General features: G+C 43.4%; 1 protein-coding gene across 1 annotated transcript in view; it reads left to right on the top strand.

Moving 5' to 3' along the window:
• The window catches only part of LOC143768141 (uncharacterized), a 113,070-nt gene that overhangs the window by 76,162 nt on the left and 18,066 nt on the right, over window positions 1–18,842 (top strand). The window contains exons 2-6 of the mRNA XM_077256829.1: window positions 10,108–10,257; window positions 10,387–10,566; window positions 10,649–10,772; window positions 10,855–10,952; window positions 12,218–12,308. Of these exons, the coding sequence (XP_077112944.1) occupies window positions 10,108–10,257; window positions 10,387–10,566; window positions 10,649–10,772; window positions 10,855–10,952; window positions 12,218–12,308 (643 nt within the window). The remainder of the gene's footprint in view (window positions 1–10,107; window positions 10,258–10,386; window positions 10,567–10,648; window positions 10,773–10,854; window positions 10,953–12,217; window positions 12,309–18,842) is intronic.

The following is an 18,842-nucleotide window of genomic DNA, read 5'->3' as shown; positions in this document are numbered from 1 at the left end:
ACCATGGTATTACTGTGCTCAATTGGCCTGCCAACTCTCCTGACCTGAACCCCATAGAGAATCTGTGGGATATTGTGAAGAGAAAGTTGAGAGACGCAAGACCCAACACTCTGGATGAGCTTAAGGCCGCTATTGAAGCATCCTGGGCCTCCATAACATCTCAGCAGTGTCACAGGCTGATTGCCTCCATGCCACGCCGCATTGAAGCAGTCATTTCTGCCAAAGGATTCCCGACCAAGTATTGAGTGCATAACTGAACATTATTATTTGATGGTTTTTTTGTTTGTTATTAAAAAACACTTTTATTTGATTGGACGGTTGAAATATGCTAATTTATTGAGACAGGTTTTTTGGCTTATCAGGAGTTGTAGGCCAAAATCATCAGTATTAAAACAATAAAAGACCTGACAAATTTCAGTTGGTGGATAATGAATCTATAATATATGAAAGTTTAATTGTAATCATTACATTATGGTAAATAATGAAATTTAACACTATATGCTAATTTTTTGAGAAGGACCTGTATAACAAAATATTGAGATGAACTTTTGTAATGACCAAATACTTATTTTCCACTATAATTTGGAAAATAAATCTTGACAAATCAGACAAGGTGATTTTCTGGATTTGTTTTCTCATTTTGACTCTCATAGTTGTGGTCTACCTATGATGTCAATTACAGGCCTCTCTCATCTTTTTAAGTGGGAGAACTTGCACAATTGGTGGCTGACTAAATACATTTTTCCCACTGTATGAAGAATAATCACCACTAGATAAAATAAAGTTTATATTACACCGTGTATAACCACAAAATATAAATAATAGAGACACAAAGCCCTGCTACATACATTTGAATGTAAAAGTTTGGGCACCCCTGGTCAAAATGACTGTTATTGTGAACAGTTAAGCAAGTTGAAGATGAAATGATCTCTTAAAGGCCTACAGTTAAAAATGACACATTTCCTTTGTATTTTAGGCAAAAAATATACATATTGTCATTTTTTTACTTTTTAAAACTTACAACAAGGAGAATGGACAGGTGCAAAAGTGTGGGCACCCTTGGATATTTATGTGCTCAGATTACTTTGACCAACGTCAAGTGATGAAAATTTCCCAGCTTCATAAAAACCCAACCTCCTCTAACCGTGTGCCAAAAAACAGCAGCCATGGGTTCTCCTAAGCACCCGCCTAGCACTCTGAAAATAAAAATGGTGGAGGCCTACAAAGCTGAAGGCTGTAAGAAGATAGCAAAGCGTTTTCAAGTTGCACCTTCCTCAGTTAGAAATGTAATTAAGAAAAGGCAGATAACTGGAAAAGTGGAGGTCAAGGTTAGAGTTGAGTGAATTTGTTCGGGTTCCCTCTTATTCGGCCAACTATAGCTCTTGCCCAATAAGCTACAGAGGGAACCCGGCTTCCTGGATCTCGCCGACTGATCAGTTGATCGGCACCACAGCTGCATGTGTCGCAGCTGTGTCACAGTCACAGCACATGCATGGAGAGCCCAACAAACAGGCTCACCGTGCATGTGACACATGCAGCTGCGACACCAATCAGCTGATCAGCAGGCACGTTCCAGGTAGCCAGGTTCCCTCTGCTATAGCTTGTCGAATAAGAGGGAACCCAAACAAATTTGCTCAACTTTAGTCAAGATAAGGTCTGGAAGACCAAGCAAAATATCAGTGACAGCTGTTCGCAGGATTGCTAGGGAGGCAAATCAGAACCCCTGCTTGACTGCAAAAGACCAGAAAGATTTCGCAGACTGTGGAGTTGTGATACATTGTTCTACTGTTCAGAGACACTGCACAAATTTCATCTTCATGGAAGATTCATCAGAAGAAAACCTCTCCTGTATCCTCACCATAAAATTCTGTGTCAGAAGTATGAAAAAGAACATCTAACAAATATGATGCATTTTTTTGAAACAAGTCCTGTGGACAGATGAGGTTAAAATAGAACGCTTTGGCCACAATGATCTAAGGTCAGGGAAAATTGATAAATCTGCAATCACTCTGTGTTACTGCAGACAGTAATGCCAGTGTCTCTACTTGCCTCCTCCTGATGGCAGGCACATCGATGTACTCACCATCCTGGCATGTTGCAGTCATCTTGAATAGTTTGCGCACACGTGCGCTTCCTGTGTCTTACAGGGAAAGCGAGCCCGCGCCTAGGATGTCCCCATCCAATTCTTGGCTAACATCTGATATTTAAGGCATCTTCCCCTATTGGGAGGTGACTGTTCAACCTCAAGGACTTAAGTGTCTACATTGTCTGTAAGCTGCTAAATCCATTGTCAGGTCCACTCTTTTCCTGCACCTGTTTCCCTGGGTCAATTTGCCTAGGCCTGAACTCTTACCCTGTGTCTGATCCTGCTTCCCTGGGTCTGAATTAAGAACTGACTCTTTATCTGTTTATATCTATGTCTGTATCTTTCCCTGAGCCTGCCGTGTCAGAATCTGAACCTTTTTCTGAACACTGTGTGCTGCGGGTATTCGCCGGTCTCATAAGAGGGACCAGAGGGTATGTATGTGTTATACACAGGGCCGCCATCATGGCATTACAGCCCTAACTGGTGCAGAAACTGAACCGGAGTCCGAGATGCAGGTTCAGTTAAATTCTATTGCCATGCAGGCCCACAATAGCTAAAAGCCACCAGCCAATTGGAGGCTGGCAGCTCACGTCAGCGTGCACATCGCCCGCATATGATGTCATTGTCATTCGCTGGTGAGTCCGCGCTTGAAATGCCTGAAGGGAACATCGCTGCAGGAACGCAGCCAGGTAAGGAGAAAGTTTTTGTTTTTATTGAAAGTGGCAAGCCACAATATGTTTCGACGGCAGGATGGAGACACAGGGGGCAGGAGGAAGACACAGGGGGCAGGATAGAGACACAGGGGGCAGAATGGAGACACAGGGGGCAGAATGGAGACACAGGGGGCAGAATGGAGACACGGGGCAGGATGGAGACATGGTGCAGGATGGAGACATGGGCAGGATGGAGACACTGGGCAGGATGGAGACACAGGGGGCAGAATGGAGACACAGGGGGCAGAATGGAGACACGGGGCAGGATGGAGGCATGGTGCAGGATGGAGACATGGGCAGGATGGAGACACTGGGCAGGATGGAGACACAATGGCAGAATGGAGACATGGGGGCAGAAAGGAGACACAGAGGCAGGATGGAGAGCAAAGTGTATAAAACCCTAAAAATATATGGGAGTGAGGTCGCACCCACTGGCTGGGAGTATGTATAATGGTATAATGCCTAAGGTACATATCCTCTGGTCCCAGGTCTGAAACTAGTGAATCTCCGCAGCACACAATGCGTACAATGGGGAGGGAGATTCATAAGTCTGAAGTCAGACTGCAAGAGACTGCAGACTTTACAATTTTGGACCAGACAACCCCTTTAAGCATGGATGGGGGTGGATTAATCATGTTTTGGGGTTGTGTTGCAGCCAATGGCACTGGGAACATTTCAAATTCTTGCTGCATACATAACACCATCTAAAAAAATGAAATTGAAAAGAGGATGGCTTCTACAAATGGATAATGATACTAAACACATGTCAAAGTCCACAATAAACTACCTCAAAAGGTGTGAGCTGAAGGTTTTACAATGGCCCTCACAGTCTCCTGATCTGAACATCATTGAAAATCTGTGGCTAGACCTCAAAATAGCAGTGCATGCAAGACGACCCAGGAATCTCACAGAACTGGAAGCATTTTCCAAGGAAGAGTGGATGAAAATCCCTCAAACAATAATATAAAGACTCATGTCTGGCTACAAAAAGTGTCTACAAGCTGTGATACTTGCAAAAGGGAGTGCTACTAAGTACTACCCATATGGGTGCCAAAACTTTTGCATCAGCCCATTTTTCTTTTCGTAATTTTTAAAATGTAAAAGTTGAAAAAATATATTTTTTTGCCTAAAATGCAAAGGAAATGCGTCATCTTTAACTTTAGGCCTTTTAGAGATCATCATTTCATCTTCAACTTGCTTAACTGTTCACAATAACAGTCATTTTGACCAGGGGTGCCCAAACTTTTACATGCCACCGTACACCTCGTGCACACACGGCTCCGCTCAGTACACCTGGTGCACACATGGCTCGGCTCGGTACACCTCGTACACACAGCTCTGCTCCTTACACCTCGTACAGAGAGGGCTCCGCTCCGTACACCTTGTATACACACGACTCTGCTACATGATACATCCACACTGTAAACTCCTCCAGACCCCACACATAAACTTCCCCTCATCCAGCACCATGACAACCAGCACAGCGGAGTCCTGCATACGCTGAGGCCCCTGATCATGTGACCCCTGACTCCTCCCCTCCTGTGACCTCATCACAGGTCCTGTGCGCACAGAGCAGCCATATATGTGGTGTGCGGCTCTGCAGGTGGAGGTAGGTGCTGGAGATTCACACATTAACCCCCTCAGTGCTGCGGTCACATTCCAGGAGACAGAACGTGTTCCCGTCTGTGTCGCTATATCAGGGTCTCTCTCTGTATTGGATTACATTGGGTCACTTCCCTCCTGACGTCGCTCGCTGTTCTGTTACTGTACAGTCTCCATTACGGCCGTCACCCGCTCCATGTTGTCACTATCAGGGGATATTAATGTTCTATCATTATCTGTAAGAGCTCATTCTCACTCGCGATGAAATCGGACAAATGCAATCTAATAAAAAATCAGATTACATTCTGACCGATGTTATTCTATCATTATGTGTTCATCTGTGTTTTTTTTTCCTGTTCGGATTGGATCATGATCGGACTGGAAAACAATCGAAGCATGCTATGATTGTAATCGGAAATCAGTTTGCATCCCGCAATAGAAGTCAATGGGTGCGAGAAAAAAATCCCACAGCACTCGGACCATGAGAGTACTGTCCGATATTTACACACCGATCGCATTACAAAAGCCGGCAATTCATATGCCGCATACAGTAAAATTACACTGACAGAATAGAATAGATATATACACATAGAATATACAGATATATATATGTCAGTGACACACACATGTATACACTGCTCAAAAAAATAAAGGGAACACATAAAAACAGAATCTAACTCCAAGTAAATCAAACTTCTGTGAAATCAAACTGTCCTCTTAGGAAGCCACACTGTTTGACAATCAATTTGACATGCTGCTGTGCAAATGGAATAGACAACAGATGGAAATTATTGGCAATTATCAAGACACACTCAATAAAGGAGTGGTTCTGCAGGTGAGGACCATAGACCGCATCTCACAACCCACACATGTGGCTGAGGTAGTACAGCTCATCCAGGATGGCGCATCAATGTGAGCTGTGGCAAGAAGGTTTGCTGTTTCTTGTCAGCGTAGTGTCCAGAGGCTGGAGGCGCTACCAGGAGACAGGCCAGGAGACGTGGAGGGGGCCGTAGGAGGGCAACAACCCTGCAGCAGGACCGCTACCTTAGCCTTTGTGCAAGGAGGAACAGGAGGAGCACTGCCAGAGCCCTGCAAAATGACCTCCAGCATGTCACAAATGTGCATGTGTCTACACAAACAGTTAGAAGCCAACTCCATGAGGATGGTCTGAGGGCCCAACGTCCACAGATGGGGGTTGTACTCACAGCCCAACACTGTGCAGGACACTTGGCATTTGCCACAGAACACCAGGATTGGCAAATTTGCCACTGGCGCCCTGTTCTCTTCACAGATGAAAGCAGGTTCACACTGAGCACATGTGACAGACGTGACAGAGTCTGGAGACGCAGTGGAGAGTGATCTGCTGCCTGCAACATCCTTCAGCATGACCGGTTTGGCAGTGGGTCAGTAATGGTGTGGGGTGGCATTTCTTTGGAGGGCCACACAACCCTCCATGTGCTCGCTAGAGGTAGCCTGACTGCCATTAGGTACCGAGATGAGATCCTCAGACCCCTTGTGAGACCATATGCTGGTGCGGTTGTCTCTAGGTTCCTCCTAATGCAGGACAATGCCAGACCTCATGTGGCTGGAGTGTGTCAGCAGTTCCTGCAAGATGAAGGCATTGAAGCTATGGACTGGCCCACCCGTTCCCCAGACCTGAATCCGATTGAGCACATCTGGGACATCATGTCTCGCCCCATCCACTAACGTCACATTGCACCACAGACTGTCCAGGAGTTGGCGGATGAAATTTGACCCCAAAAGTTGTTGTCCAATTTGTCCTGAGTACGCTGATACCCCATATGTGGGGGGGGAACCACCGTTTGAGCGCATGGCAGAGCTCGGAAGGGAAGGAGCGTCATTTGGAATGCAGACTTAGATGGATTGGTCTGCAGGCGTCACATTGCGTTTGCAGAGCCCCTAATGTACCTAAACAGTAGAAACCCCCTACAAGTGACCCCATTTTGGAAACTAGACCACCCAAGGAACTTATCTTGATGTGTTGTGAGAACTTTGAGCCCCCAATTGTTTAACTACAGTTTATAACGCAGAGCCGTGAAAATAAAAAATCCTTTTTTTTCCACAAAAATTATTTTTTAGCCCCCAGTTTTGTATTTTCCCAAGGGTAACAGGAGAAATTGGACCCCAAAAGTTGTTGTCCAATGTGTGCTGAGTACGCTGATACCCCATATGTTGGGGTAAACCCCTGTTTGGGCGCACGAGAGAGCTCGGAAGGGAAGGAGCAAAGTTTGACTTTTTCAACGCAGAATTGGCTGGAATTGAGATCAGATGCCATGTCGCATTTGGAGAGCCCCTGATGTGCCTAAACAGTGGAAACCCCCAATTATAACTGAAACCCTAATCCAAACACCTTCCTAACCCTAATCCCAACGGTAACACTAACCACACCACACCCCTAACCCTGACACACCCCTAACCCTAATCCCAACCCTATTCCCAACCGTAAATGTAATCCTAACCCTAACTTTAGCCCCAACCCTAACCCTAACTTTAGCCCCAACCCTAACCCTAACTTTAGCCCCGACTCTAACTGTAGCCTTAACCCTAGCCCCAACCCTAGCCCTAACCCTTGCCCTAACCCTAAGGCTACTTTCACACTAGCATCGTGCACTGCATGTCGCAATGCGTGTTTTGGCGCACTGCCGCCACAAAAAAAGTTACATGTAACTTTTTTTTGTGCGTCGAGACCGCCATTTTCGACCGCACATGCGCGGCCGAAACTCCGCCCCCTACTCCTTGGACCTTGCAATGGGGCAGTGGAAGCGTTGTAAGACTGCTTCCGCTGCCCACGTCGGGCATTTTTTGCACAGTATGCGTCGGTACGTCGGACCAACGCAGCGCGACGGCCCCGTACCAACGCTAGTGTGAAAGCAGCCTAACTCTAGCCCTAACTCTAGCCCTAACTCTAGCCCTAACCCTAGCCCTAACCCTTTCCCTAACCCTAGCCCTAACCCTAATGGGAAAATGGATATAAATACATTTTTTTAATTTTTCGCTAACTAAGGGGGTGATGATGGGGGGTTTGATTTACTTTTATAGCGGGTTTTTTAGCGGATTTTTATGATTGGTAGACACACTGAAAGATACATTTTATTGCAAAAAATTTTTTTGCGTTACCACATTTTGAAGCTATATGTGAGGTCTTGTTTTTTGTGGGACGAGTTGACGTTTTTATTGGTAACATTTTCAGGCACGTGACATTTTTTGATCGCTTTTTATTCCGATTTTTGTGAGGCAGAATGACCAAAAACCAGCTGTTCATGAATTTCTTTTGGGGGAGGCGTTTATACCGTTCTGCGTTTGGTAAAATGGATAAAGCAGTTTTATTCTTCGGGTCAGTAAGATTACAGCGATACCTCATTTATATCATTTTTTTATGTTTTGGCGCTTTTATACGATAAAAACTATTTTATATAAAAAATTATTATTTTTGCATCGCTTTATTCTGAGGACTATAACTGTTTTATTTTTTCTTTGATGATGCTGTATGGCAGCTTGTTTTTTGCGGGACAAGATGACATTTTCAGCGGTACCATGGCTATTTATATCCGTCTTTTTGATCGCGTGTTATTCCACTTTTTGTTTGGCGGTATGATAATAAAGCGTAGTTTTTTGCCTCTTTTTTTTTTTTACGGTGTTCACTGAAGGGGTTAACTAGTGGGACAGTTTTATAGGTCGGGTCGTTGCGGACGCGGCGATACTAAATCTGTGTACTTTTATTGTTATTTTTTATGTATTTATAGGAACAATATATATATTTTTTTTTTTTTTGAAATTTTTTTAATTTTTTTTTACACATGTGAATATTTTTTTTTTTTACACTATAACATTGCCCCAGGGGGGAGCATCATGTTATAGTGTAAGATCGCCGATCTGACACTTTGCTGTGCACTGTGTCAGATCGGCAATCTGACATGCACAGCTCCTGGTTTCCCGGCGCCTGCTCTGAGCAGGCGCTGTGAAGCCACCTCCCTGCAGGACCCGGATGCCGCGGCCATTTTGGATCCGGGCCTGCTGCAGCGAGGAGGAGGTAAGAGACCCTCGGAGCAACGCGATCACATCGCGTTGCTCTGGGGGTCTCAAGGAAGCACGCAGGGAGCCCCCTCCCTGCGCGATGCTTCCCTATACCACCGGAACACTGCGATCATGTTTGATCGCAGTGTGCCGGGGTTAATGTGCCGGGGGCAGTCCGTGACCGCTCCTGGCACATAGTGCCGGATGTCAGCTGCGATAGTCAGCTGACACCCGGCCGCGATCGGCCGCGCTCCCCCCGTGAGCGCGGCCGATCGCATATGACATACTATCCCGTCGGTGGTCATACACGCCCACCCCACCTCGACGGGATAGTACGTCTAATTTCAGAAAGGGGTTAATGGAGTCTGTGTCATTCTTTCAATTAAAGGACTTTATTCTGGGTGTCTGTGTTTTTATACAATATGACTATGGGGTTAGTAATGGGGGCATCTTATTGACGCCTCTCCATTACTAATCTCGGGGATTGATGTCTCCTGACAATACAAAGTGACATCAACCTCCCCCAACTATCACCCCACTTGCCACTGCTACAGGGCAAGTGGGAAGCGCAAGGCTAATTGCCAGAATTGGCACATCTTAGAGATGCTCCTTTTCTGGGGTGGCTGAGAGCTGATGTTTTTAGCCTGCGGGGCCAGTAGCTATGGCCACTTCCTAGGCTATTAATATAAGCCCACAGCTGTCTGCAAAGCCTTTGCGGTTTATTAATTATAGTGAGACGTTACATCATTTTTTGGGGGGTCCCCCATTTTACTAGCCAGTAAAGGCCATGTATACAGCTGTGGGCTGATATTCATAGCCTGGGAAGCTCCATGGGTATTACCCCCTTCCCAGGCTATAAACATCTGTCCCAGCCGTTGGCTTTCCCCCTACTGGTTAAGAAATTTATGCGTCAGCCCACGCCATTTTTTTCTGAAAAATTATCTTTTAAAACTAAATACATGTACAGTAAGCTGCACACACGCTGTACTAATTGTATTTGTCACTGACATCTATATATCTACCTATTCCTTCCATTTGTATTTGCTGTACTGTATGTAATCCATCTCTCCTATCCTGTCTGCTCCTGCTGTGATTTTACACTACGCGGCTGCTGAATTTCCTGCTTTTATTCTATGTATCTGTTAAATATGTGTATATAATATATATTTTTTGAAGAATATTTCCTTTTAAAATGATTTGTGTAAATAACATAGAGAATTGCTCTATGTAAAAGCTCATTTTAAAATCACACTGCATTCGGATGTAAATCTGATGCTGGGTGTAAAAAATCAGATTGTGATTGTACTCGCTTGCATTACATTTGTCCGACTTTGCAGGAACGAAATGTGACTGTTTATAAAATCGCTAGTGTGACTCCAGCCATATTGACATCCCCAGTTCTGCCGTCCCGATCTCTCTGGATGTTCCCTGCCTTTTATAACTTTGTGTCTTATTCTTATGAAATATTTTAGATTTGTTCTGTGTTTTTGGTGCTAGATAGGCGATATTCTGTAATTAATCTCTGTATGTGACTATAATTGGATTGTGTGTTATACCGGGAGCAGGACGGGGCCATGACTGGATGTAGTGATCATGTGACGCCGGTAACAGCTACATAGATTTCTCACATGGGATCTTTATGATGTTACATCGTCATCTTCTCCCATTCAGGTCCCCACAATATCGGATCCTCTCAGTGGAGATCTTCTATATAAGAGAATTCTCCTGAGTGACCCTACAAGGATGGATAGGGACAGGGACAAGATGGTGGAGAGGATATTACACCTCACCCTAGAGATCCTCTTCCGGCTTACTGGAGAGGTGAGAGATTCTGATGACGTCACATTACATCATTCTTATCTATGGGAATAACAGATGGACAGAACTGGAGAGGTGAGGACTCTGGAAATGTCTGTAGTGAGATATATTAATGTGTCTCTCCATAACCAGGATTACACAGTAGTGAAGAAGACCTCTAGTGAGCGCTGTCAGGCCCCTGTGTCTGAGGGATGGGAAAGACCCCTGAGCCCAGTCACGGGGCCTCCACCTCACCCCCTGATACATGAGGATATTGATGACCAGAAGATACTAGAACTCACCTACAAGATGATTGAGCTGCTGACTGGAGAGGTGACACTGCTGGGAATGCTGGGATATTATACAGTAACGCTATGGAGGGATCGGAGGATGACTGTATCATTGTATGTGTCAGGTTCCTATAAAGTGTCAGGATGTTGCCGTCTATTTTTCCATGGAGGAGTGGGAGTATTTAGAAGGACACAAAGATCTGTACAAGGACATCATTATGGAGGTTCCCCAGTCCACCGTATCACCAGGTAATAGACAGGACTTAATACATATGCCTATATTTATCTGTATGTAAAGAATGAATTCGGGCCCTGTATGTGTTTCCTCCAGAACTATTCAGTAAGAGGACAACACCAGAGAGATGTTCCCTTCCTCTTCTTCCACAGGATTGTAAACTAGAAGATCCCGACATTCCTCAGGATTATCAGGTAGATGGAGAGAAAATGTCATGAAATCTAGAGATTGATTACAGCACCAAGTAAAAAATAATACTTTAATGAACAGTTATATCCAGTAAGAGGACAACTCCAGAGAGATGTCCTCATCCTCTTCTTCCACAGGACTGTAAACAAGAAGATCCCAATGTTCCTCAGGTTCACCAGGTAGATGGAGAGAAGGTGTCACGAAATCTCAGGACTTGTGTTCAGTCTTGATTTGTACCCTGAATGGCTAGTTTATTAGAGATAATCACCGCCTCACGATCAAAGACTTCCCTATATAGAGATTATTTCCCGAGCAATGAAATGATCAGTTTTCTGTGTATCAGTTTCAGTGTGAATCCACAATAAAGTGGGAAATCAAGAGATCTGAGTGTGTTCAAATGAGGCATAATCTTTATTGCTAGACTAGAATAGGCAAGCATGTAACAACATCCTATGAAAGGAATCTAAGGAGGATATACAAAATCATTCTGATGAGCAGGAGGTGCACGTTTATTTACTCGCTTTTATATCTCCATTAATTCCAACACTCTTTACTGACATCATCATCACTGTCGCCGTCAGGCCTCGCAAAGTGATGCAAGAAGATGCAAGTTGCAGCTGGATATAACGCTAATTCTCTGACTAATATGTCCAAATGCACAATTTATTGTGACCATCATATGACTGATGTAATATTACTCCCCCATAAATCTCTTCTAAGTCCATATCTTGAAAATGGGATCCAGTTTTTGGGATTAACTTAATAAATGGGAGGGTATGTTTGTCTTTTAATGAAGGGTTCGAAAAATGTATTTCTTTAGCATAGGAAAAAGGCTACAACTACAACTGCAAGAATATATTGTGTGAGCATCGAGCCAATAATTTTGCAGAATTATTTCACCACCAAGTGGAATCTATGACTAGATGTATCACTGAGGTCCTAAAGACCAAAGGAGACCCAACCAGATACTAGATGGGTGTCTCTAGTAAGGTGGCCATTCAGTATCCGTTTTATACTTGGTGGAGATGACAGGATAAAGCTGATCACAGATATTAGATGTTGTCTGGATCTTCTCACAATTTTCTGGTTATGAAGACTGCTTGTTAGAATTAGAAGAAGACCGGTTGAATTTATACAGAAGACCTGGAGCTATGTGATAAGTACTGCTGTCATTTTTGGTCATCCTGTTAATTTATGATCTTTTCTGTTCTTAGAATTCATGTCACGTGACTTCTCCATCTATCTGTGACTTATACATTCTTTCTTTCAGGGTCAAGATCTGACCTTTATTAATACTTCAGGGACATATGTGAAGGGTGATGAGCGGTGTAAAGAGGAGATTCCTACAGATAACCGCACCGGTGAGTAGTATCCAGAGAAATCACCAATTCTACCCAATCACTGGCCGCTAGAATTATGTGCTGAATGTTTTTAGGGTTTGTTTCATAAACTTTTGGATGTGTAATTTACTGGCAAAAAAATTTGCACAACACAACATTTTTTTTTCTGTTTATTAACACATTTTTTACCAGCAAATTGTCAACAAGGAAAACTGATGTAAATACTTTTATGCCCAAAAATAATAAAAGTATTCTCAGAGTGATACCTTGATTGGCTAACCAGAAAAACAAATATTTGCAAGCTTACAGAGCACAGAGGCTCCTTCTTCAGACCAGTTTACAAATGAATTAAATAAACCCAATAGCCAATAAAGGTATCACACTTTTGTCATTTTTTGTGCCTAGAAAGTATTTACATCGATTTTTTTTTTCTGCCTAACACGGTAGCACAATATAATTTTTTATCTAACAAAGAAAATTAAAATGGCACTTTTTTCCCCTCATAGAAAAAAATGCAGGGCCAATCTCCGTACAATATTCACTGGTCCTACAAACACTCAGTTGCTAAAGCCAAAAATTTTAAAAGTAAGCTTAGAGACCAGCGGGGTACTGGGGCAGCAATGAAAAGGAGTTTTAGGGGATCGGTAATGTGAATTTAGTCAGTTATTATTTTAATGCATACATGATGATTTTTCAATTTAACCCCTTCGTGGCATGCGCCGTACTAGACTAGTACTGCTCTGCGGGAGGTGTGTTCAAGCCACGAGCAGCACTAGTACGGCACCGCGATCCCGTGGCCTCTCGCTGAGCGCGGCGGTGATCGCGTGCCGGTGTCAACTGTATGTGACAGCTGACACCCCGAAGCAACACACACAATCATGGCTAGCACCGATTGTGGGCACTTGACCCCTCTGATGCCGCAGTCAGTAGTGACAGCAGCATATAGAAGCATCGCGCTGGGAGGGGGCTCCCTGTGCGCTTCCATCAGGACAACACGATGCGATTGCATTGTCCTGATGGTTTCCATGGAGACCCCCAGCACCAAGATGGACTTTGGGTCCTTTCAGGTCCTGCAGGGAGGTGGCTGAGAGCAGGCACTGGCATGCCTCCTTACCTGCCAGTCAGATCGCTGATCTCATTCTCTGCAGTGCAGAATATCAGATCAGCTATCTGATGTAAAATATTAATGTCCCATACTGGGACAATGTAAGAAAGTAAAAAAAAAATATTACAAAAGTGTAAAAATATATTTTTTTAAAAACCCTAAATAAAGAAAAAAAGAGGAAATATTTTTCTAATAAATGCATTTATTTATGTAAATAAAAAACCAAAAGTACACATATTTGATATTACCGCGTCCGTAACGACCCGCTCTATAAAACTGTCCCACTAGTTAACCCCTTCAGTGAACATCGTAAAAAAAATAAAAACGAGGCAAAAAACAATGCTTTATCATCATACCGCCGAACAAAAACTGCAATAAAACGTGATCAAAAATGTGGATGTAAATAAAAATAGTACCGCTGAAAACATCATCGTCTCCCGCAGAAAACAAGCCACCATACAGCTCCATCAGCAGAAAAATGAAAAAAAAGTTATAGCTCTCAGATCAAAGCGTTGCCAAAATACTGATTTTTTTCTATAAAATAATTTTTAATTTTGTAAAATCTGCGCTCCAGGAGGCAAATAGCGCTCTGTCCCTCCCGAGTCACTCTATATGGCAAAGTAGTACTGTACAGCCACATATGGGGTATTTCTCCATCCAGCAGAAATTGTGGGACACATTCTGGTGCCATTTACACCCATTTCCCAGTGTGAAAATGTAAAACTTGGGTCTAACACACAATCTTGGTGGTAAAAATGTTAATTTATTTTGTCTTCACTGCCCAATGGTATAAAAGTCTGTGACACATCTGTGGTGTCAATATGATCACTGCACCCCTAGATGAATTCATGGAGAGGTTTAATTGGTAAAATTGGGTCAGTTATGGGGGCTTCTGCTGTTCTGGCACCTCAGGGACTCCACATATGGGGTATCAGTGAACTCAGGAGAAATTGCCCAACAAATTTTGGGGTCCATTTTTCTCCTTTTGCCCTTGTGAAAATACAAAATTTGTAGCTAAAAAATATTTTTGTGGGAAAAATGTGATTTTTTTTTTTTTTTTTTTTTTTTTAAATTTTCACGGCTTAACATTATAAACTTCTCTGAAGCACCTGGGAATTCAAGGTGCTCACCACACATCTAGATAAAGTCCCAAAGGAGTCTAGTTTCCAAAATGGTGTCACTTGTGTTTTTTTTTTCACTGTTTAAGCACATCAGGGGCTCTCCAAACGTGACATGGCATCCGCTAATTATTCCATCAAATTTTGCATTCTAAAAGTCATATGGCGCTCCTTCCCTTCTGAGCCCTGTCGTGCACCCAAACAGTTGTTTTCCTCCACATACTGGGTATCGGCGTACAAATTGTATGGAGCAATTTCTCCTTTTACCCCTATGTAAATGCAAAATTTGGAGCTAAAAAGATTTATTTGGGAAAAATGTGTTGGTTTTTTTTTTATTTCCACGGCTCTACGGTATAAACTTCTGTGAAGCACTTGTGGGTTCAAGGTGCTCAATACACATCTAGCTAAGTTCCCTAAGGGGTCTAGTTTCCAAAATGGGGTCACTTGTTGGGGGGTTTCCACTGTTTAGGCACATCAGGGACTCTACAAATGCGACATGGCATCCCCTAATTATTCCAGCATATTTTACGTTCAAAAACTGAAATGGCGCTCCATTCCCTTCTGAGCCCTGCCATGTGCCCAAACAATAGATTTTCCCCACATATGGGGTATCGGCATGCTCAGGAGAAATTGCACAATGAAATGTACTGTCCATTTTCTCCTGTTACCCTTGCGTAAGTAAAAAAAAAATAGGTCTAAAGGAAAATGTTTGTGAAAGAAATGTAAATGTTTATTTTTTCTTTCCACATGCCAAAAATTCCTGTGAAGCACCTGAAGGGTTAATAAACTTCTTGAATGTGGTTTTGAGCACCTTGAGGGGTGCAGTTTTTAGAATGGTGTCACTTTGGGATATTTTCTGTCATATAGGCCCCTTAAAGTCACTTCAAATGTGAAGTGGTCCTTAAAAAAAAAAAAAAAAAAAAGGGTGTTGCAAATTTTGTTGTAAAAATGAGAAATCGCTGGTCAACTTTTAACCCTTATAACTTCCTAACAAAAAAAAAAATTCTGTTTCCAAAATTGTGCTGATGTAAAGTAGACATGTGGGAAATGTTATTTATTAAGTATTTTGTGCGATATAACTCTGATTTAAGAACATAAAAATTAAACGTTTGAAGATTGCGAAATGTTCAAAACTTTAACTAAATTCCTTTTTTTTTCACAAATAAATGCAAGTTATATCAAAGAAATTTTACCACTATCATAAAGTACAATGCCACGAGAAAACAGTCTCAGAATCAGTGGCATCAATTGAAGCTTTCCAAAGTTATTTCCTCATAAAGTGACAGTGGTCAGAATTGTAAAAATTGGCCCAGTCATGAAGGTGAAAGCAAATTAATAGGTGTGAAAACCCCTTTTAATATTTTCCACGGTTTTTCAACATGTTTTTTTCTGGAGCATAATTTTTCTATTCCACAAGACAAAATAGTTTTTCCCTGGTTCTCTTAAAGGGGCATTTTCAAGTTGTCTTTTGAATAGCTCAGAGCAATTGAGTCTCCTTAGGCCATGTGCACACGTTCAGTATTTTTCGCGTTTTTTCACTATAAAAACGTGATAAAAATGCGAAAAAAAACGCTAACATAAGCCTCCCATTATTTTCAGGGTATTCCGCATTTTTTTGTGCAAATGTTGCATTTTTTTCCGCGAAAAAAAAGCAACATGTTCATTAAATTTGCGGAATTGCGGGGATTCCGCACACCTAGGAGTGCATTGATCTGCTTACTTCCCGCACGGGGCTGTGCACACCATGCGGGAAGTAAGCAGATTATGTGCGGTTGGTACCCAGGGTGGAGGAGAGGAGACTCTCCTCCACGGACTGGGCACCATATAATTGGTAAAAAAAAAAAGAATTAAAATAAAAAATAGTGATATACTCACCTTCGATGGCCCCCGCAGTCTTCCCGCCTCTCCGGTGCATGCCGCCGCTTCCGTTCCTATAGCTGGTGTCTGTGAAGGACCTGCGATGACGTCGTGGTCTTGTGATTGGTCGCGTAACCGCTTATGTGACCGCTCACGTGACCGCGACGTCATCGAAGGTCCTGCGCACACACACACCATCTATAGGAACGGACGCCGCTGAGGAGATCGGCTGTCTGCAGGTGAGTATAACCATTTTTTTTATTTTTTTTATTATTTTTAAACATTCTATCTTTTACTATTGATGCTGCATAGGCAGCATCTATAGTAAAAAGTTGGTCACACTTGTCAAACACTATGTTTGACAAGTGTGACCAACCTGTCAGTCAGTTTTCTGTTATGGACTTGTAATTTAGGAGCGACATGCGACTAGCTCTGGGCAGGTGGTAACTATACAGACCGCAGTCCCTGATCTTAACACAACACTAGCAGTAGCCGTGGAATGTTCCTGTCACTCCCTGGACATCTCGTCACAGCCGGAGAACTAGCTACCCCTAAAGGTAGAAATAGGAAAGCTATCTTGCCTCAGAGAAAATCCCCAAAGGATAGGACAGCCCCCCCACAAATATTGGCTGTGAGAGGAGAAGGAAATGACATACGTAGTATGAAACAAGATTTAGCAAAGGAGGCCAATTCTAGCTAGATAGACAGTAAGGAAAGAAACACTGTGCGGTCAGTAATAAAAACTAGAAAAAGTCCACCGCAGAGATATGCAAAAATCTCCACACCTGACTAAAGGTGTGGAGGGCAAAATCTGCAGCCCAGAGCTTCCAGCTTAGCTAAATAGATACATACTGATAAGCTGGACAAATGAACAAAACATAAATGTGCTGAACAATAAGTCCACAACAAGTGGACTGCAAAAGGACAAGCAAGGACTTAACTTTGCTGAACGGGTCAGAGAGTCAGGGAAATCCAAGAGCCGTGCCTCCAGGCAAGAACAATTGGCAACTGGCATTGATTGAGGGATAAAGCCAGACTAAAATAGCCGAGCAGAAAGAAAATCAGTGGAAGCAGCTGCTGATACTAAATCCAAGAATCAGCTATACCACTCAAAACCACAGGAGGGAGCCCAAGAGCAGAATTCACAGAAGTGCTACTTACAACCACCGGAGGGAGCCCAAGAGCGGAATTCACAACAGTACCCCCCCCTTGAGGAGGGGTCACCGAACCCTCACCAGAGCCCCCAGGCCGATCAGGACGAGCCAAGTGAAAAGCACGAACCAAATCGGCGGCATGTACATCGGAGGCAACCACCCAAGAATTATCCTCCAGGCCATTACCCTTCCACTTGACAAGATACTGAAGCCTCCGCCTCGAAAAACGAGAATCCAAAATTTTTTCAACCACATATTCCAATTCCCCCTCAACCAACACCGGGGCAGGAGGATCAACAGAGGGAACCACAGGTACCACATATCTCCGCAACAACGATCTATGGAAAACATTGTGGATGGCAAAAGAGGCTGGAAGGGCCAAACGAAAAGATACTGGATTGATAATCTCAGAAATCTTATAAGGACCAATAAACCGAGGCTTGAACTTAGGGGAAGAAATCTTCATAGGAACATGACGAGAAGATAACCAGACCAAATCCCCCACACGAAGCCGAGGACCAACACACCGACGGCGGTTAGCAAAACGCTGAGCCTTTTCCAGAGACAACATCAAATTGTCTACCACATGAGTCCAAATCTGCTGTAACCTGTCCATCACGGAATCAACACCAGGACAATCAGAAGGCTCAACCTGCCCTGAAGAAAAACGAGGGTGGAAACCAAAATTACAAAAAAAAGGCGAAACCAAAGTAGCCGAACTGGCCCGATTATTAAGGGCAAACTTGGCCAACGGCAAGAAAGCCACCCAATCATCCTGATCAGCAGACACAAAGCATCTCAAATAGGTTTCCAAGGTTTGATTAGTTCGCTCAGTTTGGCCATTTGTCTGAGGATGGAACGCCGAAGAAAAAGACAAATTAATGCCCATCCTAGCACAAAAGGAACGCCAAAACCTGGAGACAAACTGGGAACCTCTGTCAGACACAATATTCTCCGGAATACCATGCAAACGAACCACATGCTGAAAAAACAATGGAACCAAATCAGAGGAGGAATGCAATTTAGACAAAGGTACCGGTCACAAACCACCCAGATAACAGACATCCTCTGAGACACAGGAAGATCCGAAATAAAATCCATGGAAATATGCATCCAGGGCCTCTCAGGGACAGGCAAAGGCAAAAGCAACCCACTAGCGCGGGAACAGCAAGGCTTAGCCCGGCCACAGGTCCCACAGGACTGCACAAAAGAACGCACATCCCGCGACAAGGAAGGCCACCAAAAGGACCTAGCAACCAAATCCCTGGTACCAAAAATCCCAGGATGACCGGCCAACACAGAACAATGGACCTCAGAAATT

The sequence above is a fragment of the Ranitomeya variabilis genome, chromosome 4 (genome assembly GCF_051348905.1).
Source record: "Ranitomeya variabilis isolate aRanVar5 chromosome 4, aRanVar5.hap1, whole genome shotgun sequence".
NCBI lineage: Eukaryota > Metazoa > Chordata > Amphibia > Anura > Dendrobatidae > Ranitomeya > Ranitomeya variabilis.
Note: the sequence above shows the minus strand (reverse complement) of the source record. Positions and strands in the feature narration are given on the sequence as shown.